At 48.5% G+C, this 16,738-nt stretch overlaps 1 protein-coding gene across 3 annotated transcripts in view; it reads right to left on the reverse strand.

Moving 5' to 3' along the window:
- Positions 1 to 16,738, reverse strand: part of klhdc3 (kelch domain containing 3) — a 125,553-nt gene that overhangs the window by 30,383 nt on the left and 78,432 nt on the right. For all 3 annotated transcript variants that reach the window (XM_078534959.1, XM_078534957.1, XM_078534958.1), the window contains one exon: positions 4,132 to 4,205. In XM_078534959.1, the coding sequence (XP_078391085.1) occupies positions 4,132 to 4,205 (74 nt within the window). The remainder of the gene's footprint in view (positions 1 to 4,131; positions 4,206 to 16,738) is intronic.

Consider the following 16,738-nt stretch of genomic DNA (forward strand, 5'->3'; position numbering starts at 1 on the left):
AATTATATAACAGCCCAAACTACAGGGAAAGGAATTTAATCACAGCCCAGACTATAGCGAAAAGAATAAAATCACAGCCCAAACTATAGAGAATGGAACTAAATTATAGCCTAAACTATAGGGAATGGAATAAAATCACAGCCCAAACTATAGGGAACGGAATTAAATCACAGCCCAAACTATAGGGAATGGAATTAAATCACAGACCAAAATATAGGGAAAGGAATTCAATCACAGCCCAAACCGTAGGGAAAGGAATTAATCACATCCTAAACTATGGGGAATGGAATTAAATCACAGACCAAACTATAGGGAATGGAATTAAATCACAGCCCAAACTGTAGAGAAAGGAATTTAATCACAGGCTAAACTATGGGGAATGGAAGTAAATCTCAGCCCAAACTATAGGGAACGGAATTAAATCATAGCCCAAACTATAGGGAATGGAATTAAATCACAGCCCAAACTGTAGAGAAAGGAATTTAATCACAGGCTAAACTATGGGGAATGGAAGTAAATCTCAGCCCAAACTATAGGGCATGGAATTAAATAACAGACCAAACTATAGGGAAAGGAATTAAATCACAGCCCAAACTATAAGGAATGGAATTAAATCACAGCCCAAACTATAGGGAAAGGAATTAAATCACAGCCAAACTATAGGGAAAGGAATTTAATCACAGCCTAAACTATGGGAAATGGAATTGAATCACTGACCAAACTATAGGGAAAGGAATTAAAACACAGACCAAACTACGGGGAATGTAATTAAATGATAGACCAAACTATGGGGAATGGAATTATATCACAGCCCAAACTATAGGTAATGAAATTATATCACAGCCCAATCTAAAGCGAACGGAATTAAGTCACAGTCCAAACTATGGGGAAAGGAATTAATCACAGTCCAAGCAACAGAGAACAGAATCAAATCACAGGACAAACCGTAAGGAATGGAATTAAATCACAGCCCAAACTATAGAGAACGGAACTAAATCATAGCCTAAACTATGAGAAGTGGAATTAAATCACAGCCCAAACTATAGGGAATGGAATTAAATCACAGCCGAAAATATAGCGGATGGAATTAAATCACAGCCAAAACTACAGGGAAGGGAATAAAATCACAGCCAAAACTACAGGTAATGGAATTAAATCACAGCCCAAACTATAGAGAAAGGAATTAAATCACAGATGAAAGTATGGGAATGGAATTAAATCACAGCCCAAACTATAGGGAATGGAATTAAATCACAGCCCAAACGACAGGGAATGTAATTAAATCACAGCCCAAACTATAGTGAATGGAATTAAATCACAGGCCAAACTATGGGGAAAGGAATCAATCACAGTCCAAGCAACAGAGAACAGAATCAAATCACAGGCCAAACTGTAAGGAATGGAATTAAATCACAGCCCAAACTATAGAGAAAGGAATTAAATCACAGCCCACCTATAGGGAATGGAATTAAATAACAGGCCAAACTATAGGAAATGGAATTAAATCCCACCCCAAACTATGGGGAATGCAATTAAATCACAGGCCAAGCAACAGAGAACAGAATTAAATCACAGCCCAAATTATAGGGAATGGAATTAAATCACAGCCCACACTATGGGGAATGGAATCAAATCACGGCCCAAACTATAGGGAATGGAATAAAATGACAACCCAAACTATAGAGAAAGGAATTAAATCACGGCCCAAACTATAGGGAATGGAAATAAATCACAGCCAAATGAGAGGGAAGGGAATGAAATCACAGCCTAAACTAAAGAGGAAAGAATGAAATCACAGACGAAAATATAGGGAACAGAATTAAATCACAGGCCAAGCTATAGTGAAAAGAATCATATCACAGCATAAACTATAGAGAAAGGAACTAAATCACAGCCTAAGCTATGGGGAATGGAATTAAATCACAGACCAAACTATAGGGAAAGGAATTCAATCACAGCCCAAACTATAGGGAATGGAATTAAATCACAGCCCAAGCAATAGGGAAAGGAATTAAATCACAGCCCAAACAATAGGGAAAGGAATTAAATCACAGTCCAAACTATGGGGAATGGAATTAAATCACAGCCCAAACTATTGGGAATGGAATTAAATCACAGCCCAAACTATAGGGAATGGAATTAAATCATTGACCAAACTATAGGGAAAGGAATTAAAACACAGACCAAACTACGGGGAATGTAATTAAATGATAGACCAAACTATGGGGAATGGAATTAAATCACAGCCCAAACTATAGGGAACAGAAATAAATCACACTCCAAACTTTGGGGAAACGAATTAAATCACAGCCCAGACTATAGCAAAAAGAATTAAATCACAGCCCAAACTATAGGGAATGGAATTAAATCACAGCCCAAACTATAGGGAAAGGAATTAAATCACAGCCCAAACTATGCGGAATGGAATTAAATCACAGACCAAACTATAGAGAATGGAATTAAATCATAGCCTAAACTATAGGGAATGGAATTAAATCACAGCCCAAAATATAGGGAATGGTATTAAATCACAGCCGAAAATTTAGGGAATGGCATTGAATCACAGCCCAAACAATAGAGAAAGGAATTAAATCACAGCCCAAACTATAGGGAATGGAATTAAATCACTGCCCAAACTATGGGAAATGGAATTAAATCACAGCCCAAGCCATAGGGAATGGAATTAATCACAGGCCAAGCAACAGAGAACAGAATTAAATCACAGCCCAAACGATAGGGAATGGAATTAAATCACAGCCCAAACTATGGAGAAAGGAATTAAATCACTGCCCCAACGACAGGGAATGGAATTAAATCATAGAGCAACCATGGGGAATGAAAATAAATCACAGCCAAATGCGAGGGAAGGGAATGAAATCACAGCCCAAACTATAGAGGAAGGAATTAAATCACAGCCCAAACTACAGGGAATAGAATTAAATCACAGCCCAAACTATGGGAAATGGAATTAAATCACAGCCCAAGCCATAGGGAATGGAATTAATCACAGGCCAAGCAACAGAGAACAGAATTAAATCACAGCCCAAATTATAGGGAATGGAATTAAATCACAGCCCAAACTATGGGGAATGGAATTAAATCACAGCCCAAACTAAGGGGAATGGAATTAAATCACAGCCCAAACTAAGGGGAATGGAATTAAATCACAGCCTAAACTATAGGGAAAAGAATTAAATCACAGCCCAAATGATAGGGAAAGGAATTAAATCACAGTCCAAACTATAAGGAATGGAATTAAATCACAGCCCAAACTATGGGGAATGGAATTAAATCACAGCCCAAACTAAGGGGAATGGAATTAAATCACAGCCCAAACTAAGGGGAATGGAATTAAATCACAGCCTAAACTATAGGGAAAAGAATTAAATCACAGCCCAAATGATAGGGAAAGGAATTAAATCACAGTCCAAACTATAAGGAATGGAATTAAATCACAGCCCAAACTATAGAGAAAGGAATTAAATCACAGCCCAAACTATAGGGAATGGAATGAAATCACAGCCCAGACTATAGCGAAAAGAATAAAATCACAGCCCAAACTATAGAGAGAGGAACGAAATCATAGCCTAAGCTATGGGGAATGGAATTAAATCACAGCCCAAACTATAGGGAATGGAATTAGACCACAGGTGAAAATATAGGGAATGGAATTAAATCACAGTCCAAACTATGGGCTAAGGAATTAATCACAGGACAAGCAACAGAGAACAGAATTATCACAGCCAAAACTACACGGAATGGAATTAAATCACAGCCAAAACTACAGGGAATGGAATTAAATCACAGCCAAAACCTTGGGGAAAGGAATTAAATCACAGCCAAAACTATAAAGGAACTAAACCATAGCCTAAACTATGGGGAATGGAATTAAATCTCAGCCCAAACAATAGGTAATGGAAATAAGTCACGGCCTAAACTATAGGGAAAGGAATTAAACCACAGCCCAAACTATAGGGAATGGAATTAAATCACAGACAAAACTATAGGGAATGGAATTAAATCACTTGTAGACAAGACTGGATCTGGGCCATGAAGCGTTTTGCATTTATTCTCTCCCGATGAGGTGCTATCGATACGTGATTATCTTAGAGGAAATAGAAGCTTACGTACTGAAGTCCAAGATGTACAGGTCTGAGTGATCCATCAGGTTAAACTCGTCTCCCATTCCTTGTTCTGGGCATGGGCTATGGAAGAGATAGGGAGACATCAGTGTATCTGGCCGAGCCGTGTACGGGGCCTGGTTATTTGGCAGCATTGATACTGGGACAAACTGTGCACTAGTCCTTCTGATTAGCTTTCTCTTTAATTACTGAGTTCAGATTTCCCTTCTGGCTCCTATTTCACAGCCATTGGCAGAGAATCCCCTTCTCATACATCAGGATTAGCAGCAGCATCACTGCTTTGTGAAGAGCAGACTGACCTGGCTCGCTCTGAGTCAGCTTCCCCTGAGCTGAGGAACATTGATCCATCATCAAGGGGCTGAGGTTAGAGCCCCTTTCAGGAACATGGGAACAAACAAAGCTGACACTGCAGCACTCTACTGAAGAGCACTGCACTGTCAGAGGGTCAGTGCTGAGGGAGTGCCGCACTGTCAGAGGGTCAGTACTAAGGGAGTGCTGCACTGTCAGAGGGTCAGTACTGAGGGAGTGCTGCACTGTCAGAGGGTCAGTACTGAGGGAGTGCTGCACTGTCAGAGGGTCAGTACTGAGGGAGTGCTGCACTGTCAGAGGGTCAGTATTGAGGGAGCGCTGCACTGTCAGAGGGTCAGTACTGAGGGAGTGCTGCACTGTCAGAGGGTCAGTACTGAGGGAGCGCTGCACTGTCAGAGGGTCAGTACTGAGGGAGCGCTGCACTGTCAGAGGGTCAGTACTGAGGGAGTGCTGCACTGTCAGAGGGTCAGTACTGACGGAATGCTACACGGTCGGAGGGTCAGTACTGAGGGAGTGCCGCACTATCGGAGGGTCAGTACTGAGGGAGTGCTGCACTGACAGAGGGTCAGTACTGAGGGAACGCTGCACTGTCGGAGATCAGTACTGAGAGAGTGCTGCACTGTCGGAGGGTCAGCACTGAGGGAGTGCTGCACTGTCGGAGGGGCAGTACTGAGGGAGTGCTGCACTGTCAGAGGATCAGTACTGAGGGAGCGCTGCACTGTCAGAGGATCAGTACTGAGGGAACGCTGCACTGTCAGAGGATCAGTACTGAGGGAGTGCTGCACTATCGGAGGGTCAGTACTGAGGGAGCGCTGCACTGTCAGAGGGTCAGTACTGAGGGAGTGCCGCACTATCGGAGGGTCAGTACTGAGGGAGTGCTGCACTGTCGGAGATCAGTACTGAGAGAGTGCTGCACTGTCAGAGGGTCAGCACTGAGGGAGTGCTGCATTGTCCGAGGGGCAGTACTGAGGGAGTGCTGCACTGTCGGAGGATCAGTACTGAGGGAGCGCTGCACTGTCAGAGGATCAGTACTGAGGGAACGCTGCACTATCGGAGGGTCAGTACTGAGGGAGTGCTGCACTGTCGGAGCGTCAGTACTGAGGGAGCGCCGCACTGTTGGAGGGTCAGCACTGAGGGAGTGCTACACTGTCGGAGGGTCAATACTGAGGGAGCGCCGCGCTGTCGGAGGGTCAGTACTGAGGGAATGCTGTGCTGTCAGAGGGTCAGTACTGAGGGAGTGCTACACTGTCAGAGGGTCAGTACTGAGGGCGTGCTGCACTGTCAGAGGGTTAGTACTGTGGGAGTGCTGCACTGTCAGAGGGTCAGTACTGATGGAGTGCTGCACTGTCAGAGGGTCAGTACTGAGGGAGTGCTGCACTGTCAGAGGGTCAGTAGATATAGTGATGCATTGTCGGAGGGTCAGCACTGAGGGAGCGCAGCACTGTCATGAGGGTCATTAGAGGGAGTGATGCACTGTCGAAGGGTCAGTACTGAGGGAGTGATGCACTGCGGAGGGTCAGCACTGAGGGGCGCCGCTCTATTGGAGGGTCAGTGCTGAGGGAGCGCTGTACTGTTGGAGGGCCAGTACAGAGGTAGCGCCGCTCTATCGGAGGGCCAGTACTGAGGGAGCGCCTCATTGTCGGAGGGTTAATACTGAGAGTGTGCTGTAGTGTTGGAGGGTCAGTAATGAGGGAGTGCTGTCGTGTTGGAGGGTCAGTATTGAGGGAGTGCTGTAGTGTTGGAGAGTCAGTACAGAGGGAGTGCTGTAGTGTTGGAGGGTCAGTATTGAGGGAGTGCTGTAGTGTTGAAGAGTCAGTACTGAGGGAGTGCTGCACTGTCAGAGGGTCAGTGCAGAGGGAATGCTGCACTGTCAGAGGATCAGAACTGAGGGAGTGCTGCACTGTCGTAGGGTCAGCACTGAGGGAGTGCTGCACTGTCGTAGGGTCAGCACTGAGGGAGTGCTGCACTGTCAGAGGGTCAGTACTGAGGGAGTGCTGCACTGTCGTAGGGTCAGCACTGAGGGAGTGCTGCACTGTCAGAGGGTCAGTACTGAGGGAGTGCTGCACTGTCAGAGGGTCAGTACTGAGGGAGTGCTGCACTGTCAGAGGGTCAGTACTGAGGGAGTGCTGCACTGTCGTAGGGTCAGTAGATATAGTGATGCATTGTCAGAGGGTCAGCACTGAGGGAGCGCAGCACTGTCATGAGGGTCAGTAGAGGGAGTGATGCACTGTTGGAGGGTCAGTACTGAGGGAATGCTGCACTGTCATGAGGGTCAGTCAAGGGAGTGATGCACTGTCGGAGGGTCAGTACTGAGGGAGTGATGCACTGCGGAGGGTCAGCACTGAGGGGCGCCGCTCTATTGGAGGGTCAGTGATGAGGGAGCGCCGTACTGTTGGAGGGTTAGTACTGAGGGAGTGCTGCACTGTCAGAGGGTCAGTACTGAGGGAGTGCTGCACTGTCAGAGGGTCAGTACTGAGGGAGTGCTGCACTGTCAGAGGGTCAGTAGATATAGTGATGCATTGTCGGAGGGTCAGCACTGAGGGAGCGCAGCACTGTCATGAGGGTCATTAGAGGGAGTGATGCACTGTCGAAGGGTCAGTACTGAGGGAGTGATGCACTGCGGAGGGTCAGCACTGAGGGGCGCCGCTCTATTGGAGGGTCAGTGCTGAGGGAGCGCTGTACTGTTGGAGGGCCAGTACAGAGGTAGCGCCGCTCTATCGGAGGGCCAGTACTGAGGGAGCGCCTCATTGTCGGAGGGTTAATACTGAGAGTGTGCTGTAGTGTTGGAGGGTCAGTAATGAGGGAGTGCTGTCGTGTTGGAGGGTCAGTATTGAGGGAGTGCTGTAGTGTTGGAGAGTCAGTACAGAGGGAGTGCTGTAGTGTTGGAGGGTCAGTATTGAGGGAGTGCTGTAGTGTTGAAGAGTCAGTACTGAGGGAGTGCTGCACTGTCAGAGGGTCAGTGCAGAGGGAATGCTGCACTGTCAGAGGATCAGAACTGAGGGAGTGCTGCACTGTCGTAGGGTCAGCACTGAGGGAGTGCTGCACTGTCAGAGGGTCAGTACTGAGGGAGTGCTGCACTGTCGTAGGGTCAGCACTGAGGGAGTGCTGCACTGTCAGAGGGTCAGTACTGAGGGAGTGCTGCACTGTCAGAGGGTCAGTACTGAGGGAGTGCTGCACTGTCAGAGGGTCAGTACTGAGGGAGTGCTGCACTGTCGTAGGGTCAGTAGATATAGTGATGCATTGTCAGAGGGTCAGCACTGAGGGAGCGCAGCACTGTCATGAGGGTCAGTAGAGGGAGTGATGCACTGTTGGAGGGTCAGTACTGAGGGAATGCTGCACTGTCATGAGGGTCAGTCAAGGGAGTGATGCACTGTCGGAGGGTCAGTACTGAGGGAGTGATGCACTGCGGAGGGTCAGCACTGAGGGGCGCCGCTCTATTGGAGGGTCAGTGATGAGGGAGCGCCGTACTGTTGGAGGGTTAGTACTGAGGGAGTGCTGCACTGTCAGAGGGTCAGTACTGAGGGAGTGCTGCACTGTCAGAGGGTCAGTACTGAGGGAGTGCTGCACTGTCAGAGGGTCAGTACTGAGGGAGTGCTGCACTGTCAGAGGGTCAGTACTGAGGGAGTGCTGCACTGTCGGAGGGTCAGTACTGAGGGAGTGCTGCACTATCGGAGGGTCAGTTCTTAGGGAATGATTCACTGTAATGAGGGCCCGTAGAGGGAGTGATACACTGTTGCAGGGTAAGCACCGAGGGAGCGCAGCACTGTCATGAGGGTCAGTAGAGGGAGCGCTGCATTGTCGGAGGGTCAGCACTAAGGGGGCGCCGCACTGTTGGAGGGCCAGTACAGAGGGAGCGCCGCTCTATCGGAGGGCCAGTACAGAGGGAGCGCCTCACTTTCGGAGGGTTAGTACTGAGAGAGTGCTGTAGTGTTGGAGGGTCAGTAATGAGGGAGTGCTGTAGTGTTGGAGGGTCAGTAATGAGGGAGTGCTGTAGTGTTGGAGGGTCAGTAATGAGGGAGTGCTGTCGTGTTGAAGGGTCAGTGTTGAGGGAGTGCTGTAGTGTTGAAGCGTCAGTACAGAGGGAGTGCTGCATTGTCAGAGGATCAGAACAGAGGGAGCGCTGTACTGTCGTAGGGTCAGCACAGAGAGAGTGCTGCACTGTCAGAGCGTCAGTAGATATAGTGATGCACTGTCGGAGGATCAGCACTGAGGGAGCGCAGCACTGTCATGAGAGTCAGTAGAGGGAGTGATGCACTGTTGGAGGGTCAGCACTGACGGAGAGCTGCACTGTCGGAGGGTCAGTACTGAGGGAATGCTGCACTGTCATGAGGGTCAGTCGAGGGAGTGATGCACTGTCGGAGGGTCAGTATTGAGGGAGTGATGCACTGCGGAGGGTCAGCACTGAGGGGCGCCGCTCTATTGGAGGGTCAGTGCTGAGGGAGCGCCGTGCTGTTGGAGGGTCAGTACTGAGGGAGTGCTGCACTGTCAGAGGGTCAGTACTGAGGGAGTGCTGCACTGTCGGAGGGTCAGTGCTGAGGGAATGCTGCACTATCGGAGGGTCAGTACTGAGGGAGTGCTGCACTGTCGGAGGGTCAGTGCTGAGGGAATGCTGCACTATCGGAGGGTCAGTTCTTAGGGAGTGATTCACTGTAATGAGGGTCAGTAGAGGGAGTGATACACTGTTGCAGGGTAAGCACCGAGGCAGTGCTGCACTGTCACGAGGGTCAGTAGAGGGAGCGCTGCATTGTCGGAGGGCCAGTACTGAGGGAGCGCCTCACTGTCGGAGGGTTAGTACTGAGAGAGTGCTGTAGTGTTGGAGGGTCAGTAATGAGGGAGTGCTGTAGTGTTGGAGGGTCAGTAATGAGGGAGTGCTGTAGTGTTGGAGGGTCAGTAATGAGGGAGTGCTGTCATGTTGGAGGGTCAGTATTGAGGGAGTGATGTAGTGTTGAAGAGTCAGTACAGAGGGAGCGCCGCACTGTCGGAGGGTCAGTACAGAGGGAGCGCCGCACTGTTAGAGGGTCAGTACTGAGGGAGTGCTGCACTGCCAGAGGGTCAGTACTGAGGGAGTGCTGCACAGTCAGAGGGTCAGTACTGAGGGAGTGCTGCACAGTCAGAGGGTCAGTACTGAGGGAGTGCTGCACTGTCAGAGGGTCAGTACTGAGGGAGTGCTGCACTGTCAGAGGGTCAGTACTGAGGGAGTGCTGCACTGTCAGAGGGTCAGTACTGAGGGAACGCTGCACTGTCAGAGGGTCAGTACTGAGGGAGTGCTGCACTGTCTCTGTGTAACACTGGGGTACAGTACTGGTGGGGACGGGTCTGTCACTGTATAACACTGGGGTACAGTACTGGTGGGGACAGGTCTGTCACTGTATAACACTGGGGTACAATACTGGTGGGGACAGGTCTGTCACTGTATAACACTGGGGTACAGTACTGGTGGGGACAGGTCTGTCACTGTATAACACTGGGGTACAGTACTGGTGGGGACAGGTCTGTCACTGTATAACACTGGGGTACAGTACTGGTGGGGACAGGTCTGTCACTGTATAACATTGGGGTACAGTACTGGTGGGGATGGGTCTGTCACTGTATAACACTGGGGTACAGTACTGGTGGGGATGGGTCTGTCACTGGATAACACTGGGGTACAGTACTGGTGGGGACAGGTCTGTCTCTGTATAACACTGGGGTACAGTATTGGTGGGGACAGGTCTGTCACTGTATAACACTGGGGTACAGTACTGGTGGGGACAGGTCTGTCACTGTATAACACTGGGGTACAGTACTGGTGGGGACAGGTCTGTCACTGTATAACACTGGGGTACAGTACTGGTGGGGACAGGTCTGTCTCTGTATAACACTGGGGTACAGTATTGGTGGGGACAGGTCTGTCACTGTATAACACTGGGGTACAGTACTGGTGGGGACAGGTCTGTCACTGTATAACACTGGGGTACAGTATTGGTGGGGACAGGTCTGTCACTGTATAACACTGGGGTACAGTACTGGTGGGGACAGGTCTGTCACTGTATAACACTGGGGTACAGTACTGATGGGGACAGGTCTGTCACTGTATAACACTGGGGTACAGTACTGGTGGGGACAGGTCTGTCACTGTATAACACTGGGGTACAGTACTGGTGGGGACAGGTCTGTCACTGTATAACACTGGGGTACAGTACTGGTGGGGACAGGTCTGTCACTGTATAACACTGGGGTACAGTACTGGTGGGGACAGGTCTGTCACTGTATAACACTGGGGTACAGTACTGGTGGGGACAGGTCTGTCACTGTATAACACTGGGGTACAGTACTGGTGGGGACAGGTCTGTCACTGTATAACACTGGGGGACAGTACTGGTGGGGACGGGTCTGTTAGTTTCTAGCACTGGGCTCCTGGACATGTTTGTCATTATAGCCTGGGCAACCGTATCCTCAGTGAGTTGAGCGATAACTCGGTCCTCATGATGTGTGAGTAGCTCTGGGCTGCCCTGCAGCCTGTGTTTGTGAATTGGAATGGTTGGTCAGTCACACAGGAATGAATGAAGCTGAGTGAGCTGTGCATAATAACGTATCCATCAGTGAAGGATTCCATCGGGCTGGGTCACTATTGTACTGTTTGACTCTCCGTGGCCATGGCTCTCTTATCTTTGTGTATTGCAAGGCCCAATTCACAGGAAACCCACTCAGTGCTTTAAGACACACAGAGAGACACACACGCACACAGAGACAGCAACGCTGACATGCCCACACTGATGTGCGCATGTGCACACACACACACACACACACACACTCTATCAGAGGCACTTGATTGAAAAAGTGGACTGACTGTCACACTATTTTAACACATTAGTCAGGAGCGAGCTTGTAAAACCACGTCTTCTACAGGGCTCCTCTCCTCAATGTAGACCCTCAGTCGCAAACAGTTGTCCAGCTCCCAGTGTGCCTCACAGCCACAGCCACAGCCCAGGAGGCAATGCTGGAGGCAATGCCGGAGGCAGACTGAATCAGGAAGATCTTCCGGTCATGTCGTTGTGGATTCTGATCCTGTCCTTAGCCTATTCACTGACAGGTGAATTTCCAGCCCGGTGACAGGGACACAGACTACCCCTGTGTGGTTTTGGGAGGTTCAAGAGGGGGAGAATGAGCCGACCTACCTCAACCGCTGTCCCTAAAAGTACAAACAGAAACTGCTATTCAAAGGTGGGATCCGCGCCCATGGGATCCAGGGCAATTCGGCAAATTAGATCCAAAACTGGCTTAGAGGCAGAGGGTGATGGTCAAGGGGTGTTTTTGTGACTGGACGCCTGTGTTCAGTGGTGTACCGCAGGGATTGGTGCTGGGACCCTTGCTGTTTGTAGTGTACATTAATGATTTAGATGTGAATATAGAGGGTATGGTCAGTAAGTTTGCAGATGGCATGAAAATTGGTGGTGTTGTAAATAGTGAGAAGGAAGCCTTAGATGACAGGACGATATAGTTGGGCTGGTAAGATGGGCTGAACAGTGGCAAATGGAATTTAATCCTGAAAAGTGTGAGGTGATACATTTTGGGAGGACTAACCCAGCAAGGGAATACACAATGAATTGTAGGACCCTAGGAAACACAGAGGGTCAGAGGGACATCAGAGGGACATTGGTGTACATGTCCATAGATCCCTGAAGGCAGGAGGACAGGTAGTTAAGGTGGTTAAGAAGGCATATGGGATACTTGCCTTTATTAGCCGAGGCATAGAATATAAGAGCAGTGAGGTTATGTTGGAGCTGTATAAAATGCTGGTTAGACCACAGCTGAAGTACTGTGTGCAGTTCTGGTCGCCACATTATAGGAAGGATGTGATTGTACTGGAGACGGTGCAGAGGAGATTCACCAGGATGTTCCCTGGTCTGGAGCGTTTCAGATATGAAGAGAGACTGGATAGGCTGGGGTTGTTTTCCCTGGAGCAGAGAAGGCTGAGGGGGGACCTGATTGAGGTGTATAAAATTATGAGGGGCATAGATAGGGTCAATAGGAAAAAAACTTTTCCCTTAGTGGAGGTGTCAATAACCAGGGGGCATAGATTTAAGGTCAGGGGCAGGAGGTTTAGAGGGGATTTAAGGAAAAATGTTTTCACCCAGAGGGTGGGGGTTATCTGGAACTGGGCCTGAGGGGGTGGGAGAGGCAGATACCCTCACAACATTTAAGAAGTGTTTAGATGAGCACTTTAAATGCCATAGCATACAGGGCTACGGGCAAAGTGCTGGAAAATGGGATTAGAATAGATAGGGGTTTGATGGCCGACACAGACACAATGGACCGAAGGGCCTGTTTCTGTGCTGTATAACTCTATGAGCAGCGGAGTTCTCTCTGGCATTCTGGCCAATAGTTTTTGCTCAGCTGACATAACTAAAAGAGATCACCTGTCATTATCTGAATGGTGTTTGTGGAGTCCTGATGTGCACAAATTGGTCATCTTGTTTCTTTCATACCATAAAAAAGTGAGTACACTTCAAAAAGTACTACATTGTCTGGAAAGGTCTTTAGGATGTCCTGAGGTTGTGAAAGGTGCTAGATAAATGCAAATTCTTTAGGAGTGGGGGTAGCGAGAGATCAGCAGTGTGTGTAAGAGATTGTAAGAAAGAGGGGAAGCGAGAGAGGGAGGTATATGAGCGAGTAACAGCGGAAGTGAGAGAGAGAGAGAGAGGTGTTTTAAAATAATGAGAGGGCATGTGGTCCAGGTAAAGTGATATGAGTTCCTCTGATGTTGATGAACTGTAGTATTGTGAATTTCCCTGTTCCTCTCGAGACACAGGCTGAGGGACCCAAGCTACCCGATCTGAGCTTTTCATTGAACGTTGATCATCATCACAATGTGGAACCAGTCAGTGACGTGCACTCAGAACGAGATGGAGCTTCACACACACACGGTCTGATTTTAGCGACAGAGTAATGGATAAGGAGAACACTCCTGAAAACAGGTTTGGGACGAGTGCATGTTTATGTAACTCAGGGCAGTGAGATTCGGGATGTGTTTAGCAGCTGGTGTGGAGTTTCTGTAGCGAGTGACTGAGCTTCAGTCTGAAAGGAAATGCAAGTGTTTGTAAGGGTTTGAAGCAAAATATTGTGTTCTGAAAACAAATTCTCGAAGGCTCCTGGTTTGAGTAACTTGAGTTTTTTGATGAGTTAACAGAGAGGGTGAATGAGGACAGTGTGGTTGATGTTCTGTATACAGAGTTTTTTTTAATTCATTCACAGGAGGTGGGCTTCACTGGCTGGGCCAGCATTTATTGCCCATCCCTAGTTGCCCTTGAGAAGGTGGTGGTGAGATGCCTTCTTGAACCACTGCAGTCCATGTGGTGTAGGTACACCCACAGTGCTGTTAGGGAGGGAGTTCCAGGATTTTGACCCAGTGACAGTGAAGGAACAGCGATATATTTCCAAGTCAGGATGGTGAGTGACTTGGAGGGGAACTTCCAGGTGGTGGTGTTCCCATCTATCTGCTGCCCTCGTCCTTTTAGATGGTAGTGGTCGTGGGTTTGGAAGGTGCTGTCTAAGGAGCCTTGGTGAATTCCTGCAGTGCATTTTGTAGATGGTACACACACTGCTGCTACTGTGCGTCGATGGTGGAGGGAGTGAATGTTTGTGGATGTGGTGCCAATCAAGCGGCTGCTTTGTCCTGGACGGTGTCAAACTTCTTGAGTGTTGTTGGAGCTGCACTCATCCAGGCAAGTGGGGAGTATTCCATCACACTCCTGACTTGTGCCTTGTAGATGGTGGACAGGCTTTGGGGAGTCAGGAGGTGAGTTACTCACCACAGGATTCCCAGCCTCTGACCTGCTCTTGTAGCCACAGTATTTATATGGCTAGTCCAGTTCAGTTTCTGGTCAATGATAACCCCCAGGATGTTGATAGTGGGGGATTCAGTGATGGTGATGCCATTGAATGTCAAGGGCGATGGTTGGATTTTCCCTTGTTGGAGATGGTCATTGCCTGACACCTGTGTGGCCCCAAAAGTCTATTGGTAAAATGGCACTGTTAGGCTTGTTAGCAAAATCAAAACTCTTGGGATTAGAGGGACAGGAGCAGCAATGGATACAAAACTGGCTAAGGGGCAGAAACCAGCTGCTTTTTGATAATGGACAGAGATATACTGCAGGGTTCTCCTCATTTCGCTGCAGTGTTCACAACTGCAGGCTTTGATAAATATTCATGATTTGGTGGACTTTGGGTACAGAGCATCATTCTGAAATGTACAGACAACAAGAACCTGGGAGTATGTAAACAGTGAGGGATTATTGGCTTTAAAGGGTGGTCATGTGGCGGGTGAAATTTAATACAGTAAAATGTGAGATAATGTATTTTGGTAGGAAGAATAAGAGAGAGACTGCATGCTAAATGGTACAGTTTTAAAAGGAGTGTAAGAAGAGAAAGCCCGGAGATGTTTGCACACACATCCTTGTTAACCTGTCCTGCCGCTTTCAAAGCAGTTAATAAGACATGGGGCTTTCGAAAGGCAGGCAGAAAGCATGAAAACCAGAAAGTTAGGTTAAACCTGTTTGGGTCCAGCTGGAGGAGTGTGTCCAATTCTGGCCGCCGCTCTTTAAGGGGGATTAGCAATCTAAAGGCTTGGGCTAATGCTCCGAAGACATGAGTTCAAATCCCGCCACGGCAGCTGGGGTTTTTAAATCGAGTAAATTAAATCTGGAATGAAAAGCTAGTCTCAGTCATGTTAACCATGTGGCCACTGGTTTGTTATAAAAACCCATCTGGTTCACTAAAGCCATTTTGGGAAAGGAATCCTTACCTGGTCTGGCCTATATGAGAGTCCAGACCAACAGCAATGTGGTTGACTCTTAACTGTCCTCTGAAATGGCCACACACGCCACTCAGGTATATCAAGCTGCTATAAAGAAGTCGAATCAACAGCAAAGTCACAAACATGGAATGAAGCCAGACGGACCACCCGGCATCAAGCTCGGCACCGGAAACGACAACGGCAAACTCAGCCCTGTCGACCCTGCAAATTCCTCCTTACTAACATCTGGGGGCTAGTGCCAAAATTGGGAGAGCTGTCTCACAGACTAGTCAAGCAACAGCCTGACATAGTCATCCTCACGGAATCATACCTTACAGATAATGTCCCAGACACCACCATCACCATCCCTGGGTATGTCCTGTCCCACCGGCAGGACAGACCCAGCAGAGGTGGAGGCACAGTGGTTTACAGTCGGGAGGGAGTTGCCTGGGATCCTCAACATCGACTCCGGACCCCATGAAGTGTCTCAGCATCAGGTCAAACATGGACAAGCAAACCTCCTGCTGATTACCACGTACCGCCCTCCCTCAGCTGATGAATCAGTCTCCTCCATGTTAAACACACTTGGAGGAAGCACTGAGGGTGGCAGAATATACTCTGGGTGGGGGACTTCAATGTCCATCACCAAGAGTGGCTCGGTAGCACCACTACTGGCTGAGTCCTAAAGGACATAGCTGCTAGACTGGGTCTGTGGCAGGTGGTGAGGGAACCAACAAGAGGGAAACACATACTTGACCTCATCCTCACCAACCTGCCTGCCGCAGATGCATCTGTCCATGACAGTATCAGTAGGAGTGACCACCGCACAGTCATTGTGGAGACAAAGTCCTGCTTTCACATTGAGGATACCCTCCATCGTGTTGTGTGGCACTACCACCGTGTTAAATGGATAGGTTTCGAACAAATCTAGCAACTCAAGACTAGGCATCCATGAGGCGCTGTGGGCCATCAGCAGAAGCAGAATTTAATTCAAACACAATCTGTAGCCTCATGGCCCAGCATATCCCCCACTCTACCATTACCATCAAGCCAGGGGATTAATCCTGGTTCAATGAAGAGCGCAGGAGGGTATGCCAGGAGCAGCACCAGGCATACCTAAAAATGAGCTGTCAGCCTGGTGAAGCTATAACACAAGACTACTTGCATACCAAACAGCATAAGCAGCAAGTGATAGACAGAGCTAAGTGATCTCACAACCAACGGATCAGATCTAAGCTCTGCAGTCCTGCCACATCCAGTCGTAAATGGTGGTGGACAATTAAACAACTCACTGGAGGAGGAGGCTCCACAAATATCCCCATCCTCAATGATGGAGGAGCCCAGAACATCAGTGCAAAAGGCTGAAGCATTTGCAACAATCTTCAGCCAGAAGTGCCGAGTGGAATATTCATCTCAGCCTCCTCCGGAGGTCCCCAGCATCACAGATGCCAGTCTTCAGCCAATTCGATTCACTCCACATGATATCAAGAAACGGCTGAAGGCACTGGATACT

The sequence above is a fragment of the Cetorhinus maximus genome, unplaced genomic scaffold (assembly GCF_964194155.1).
Source record: "Cetorhinus maximus unplaced genomic scaffold, sCetMax3.hap1.1 HAP1_SCAFFOLD_163, whole genome shotgun sequence".
Taxonomy (NCBI): domain Eukaryota; kingdom Metazoa; phylum Chordata; class Chondrichthyes; order Lamniformes; family Cetorhinidae; genus Cetorhinus; species Cetorhinus maximus.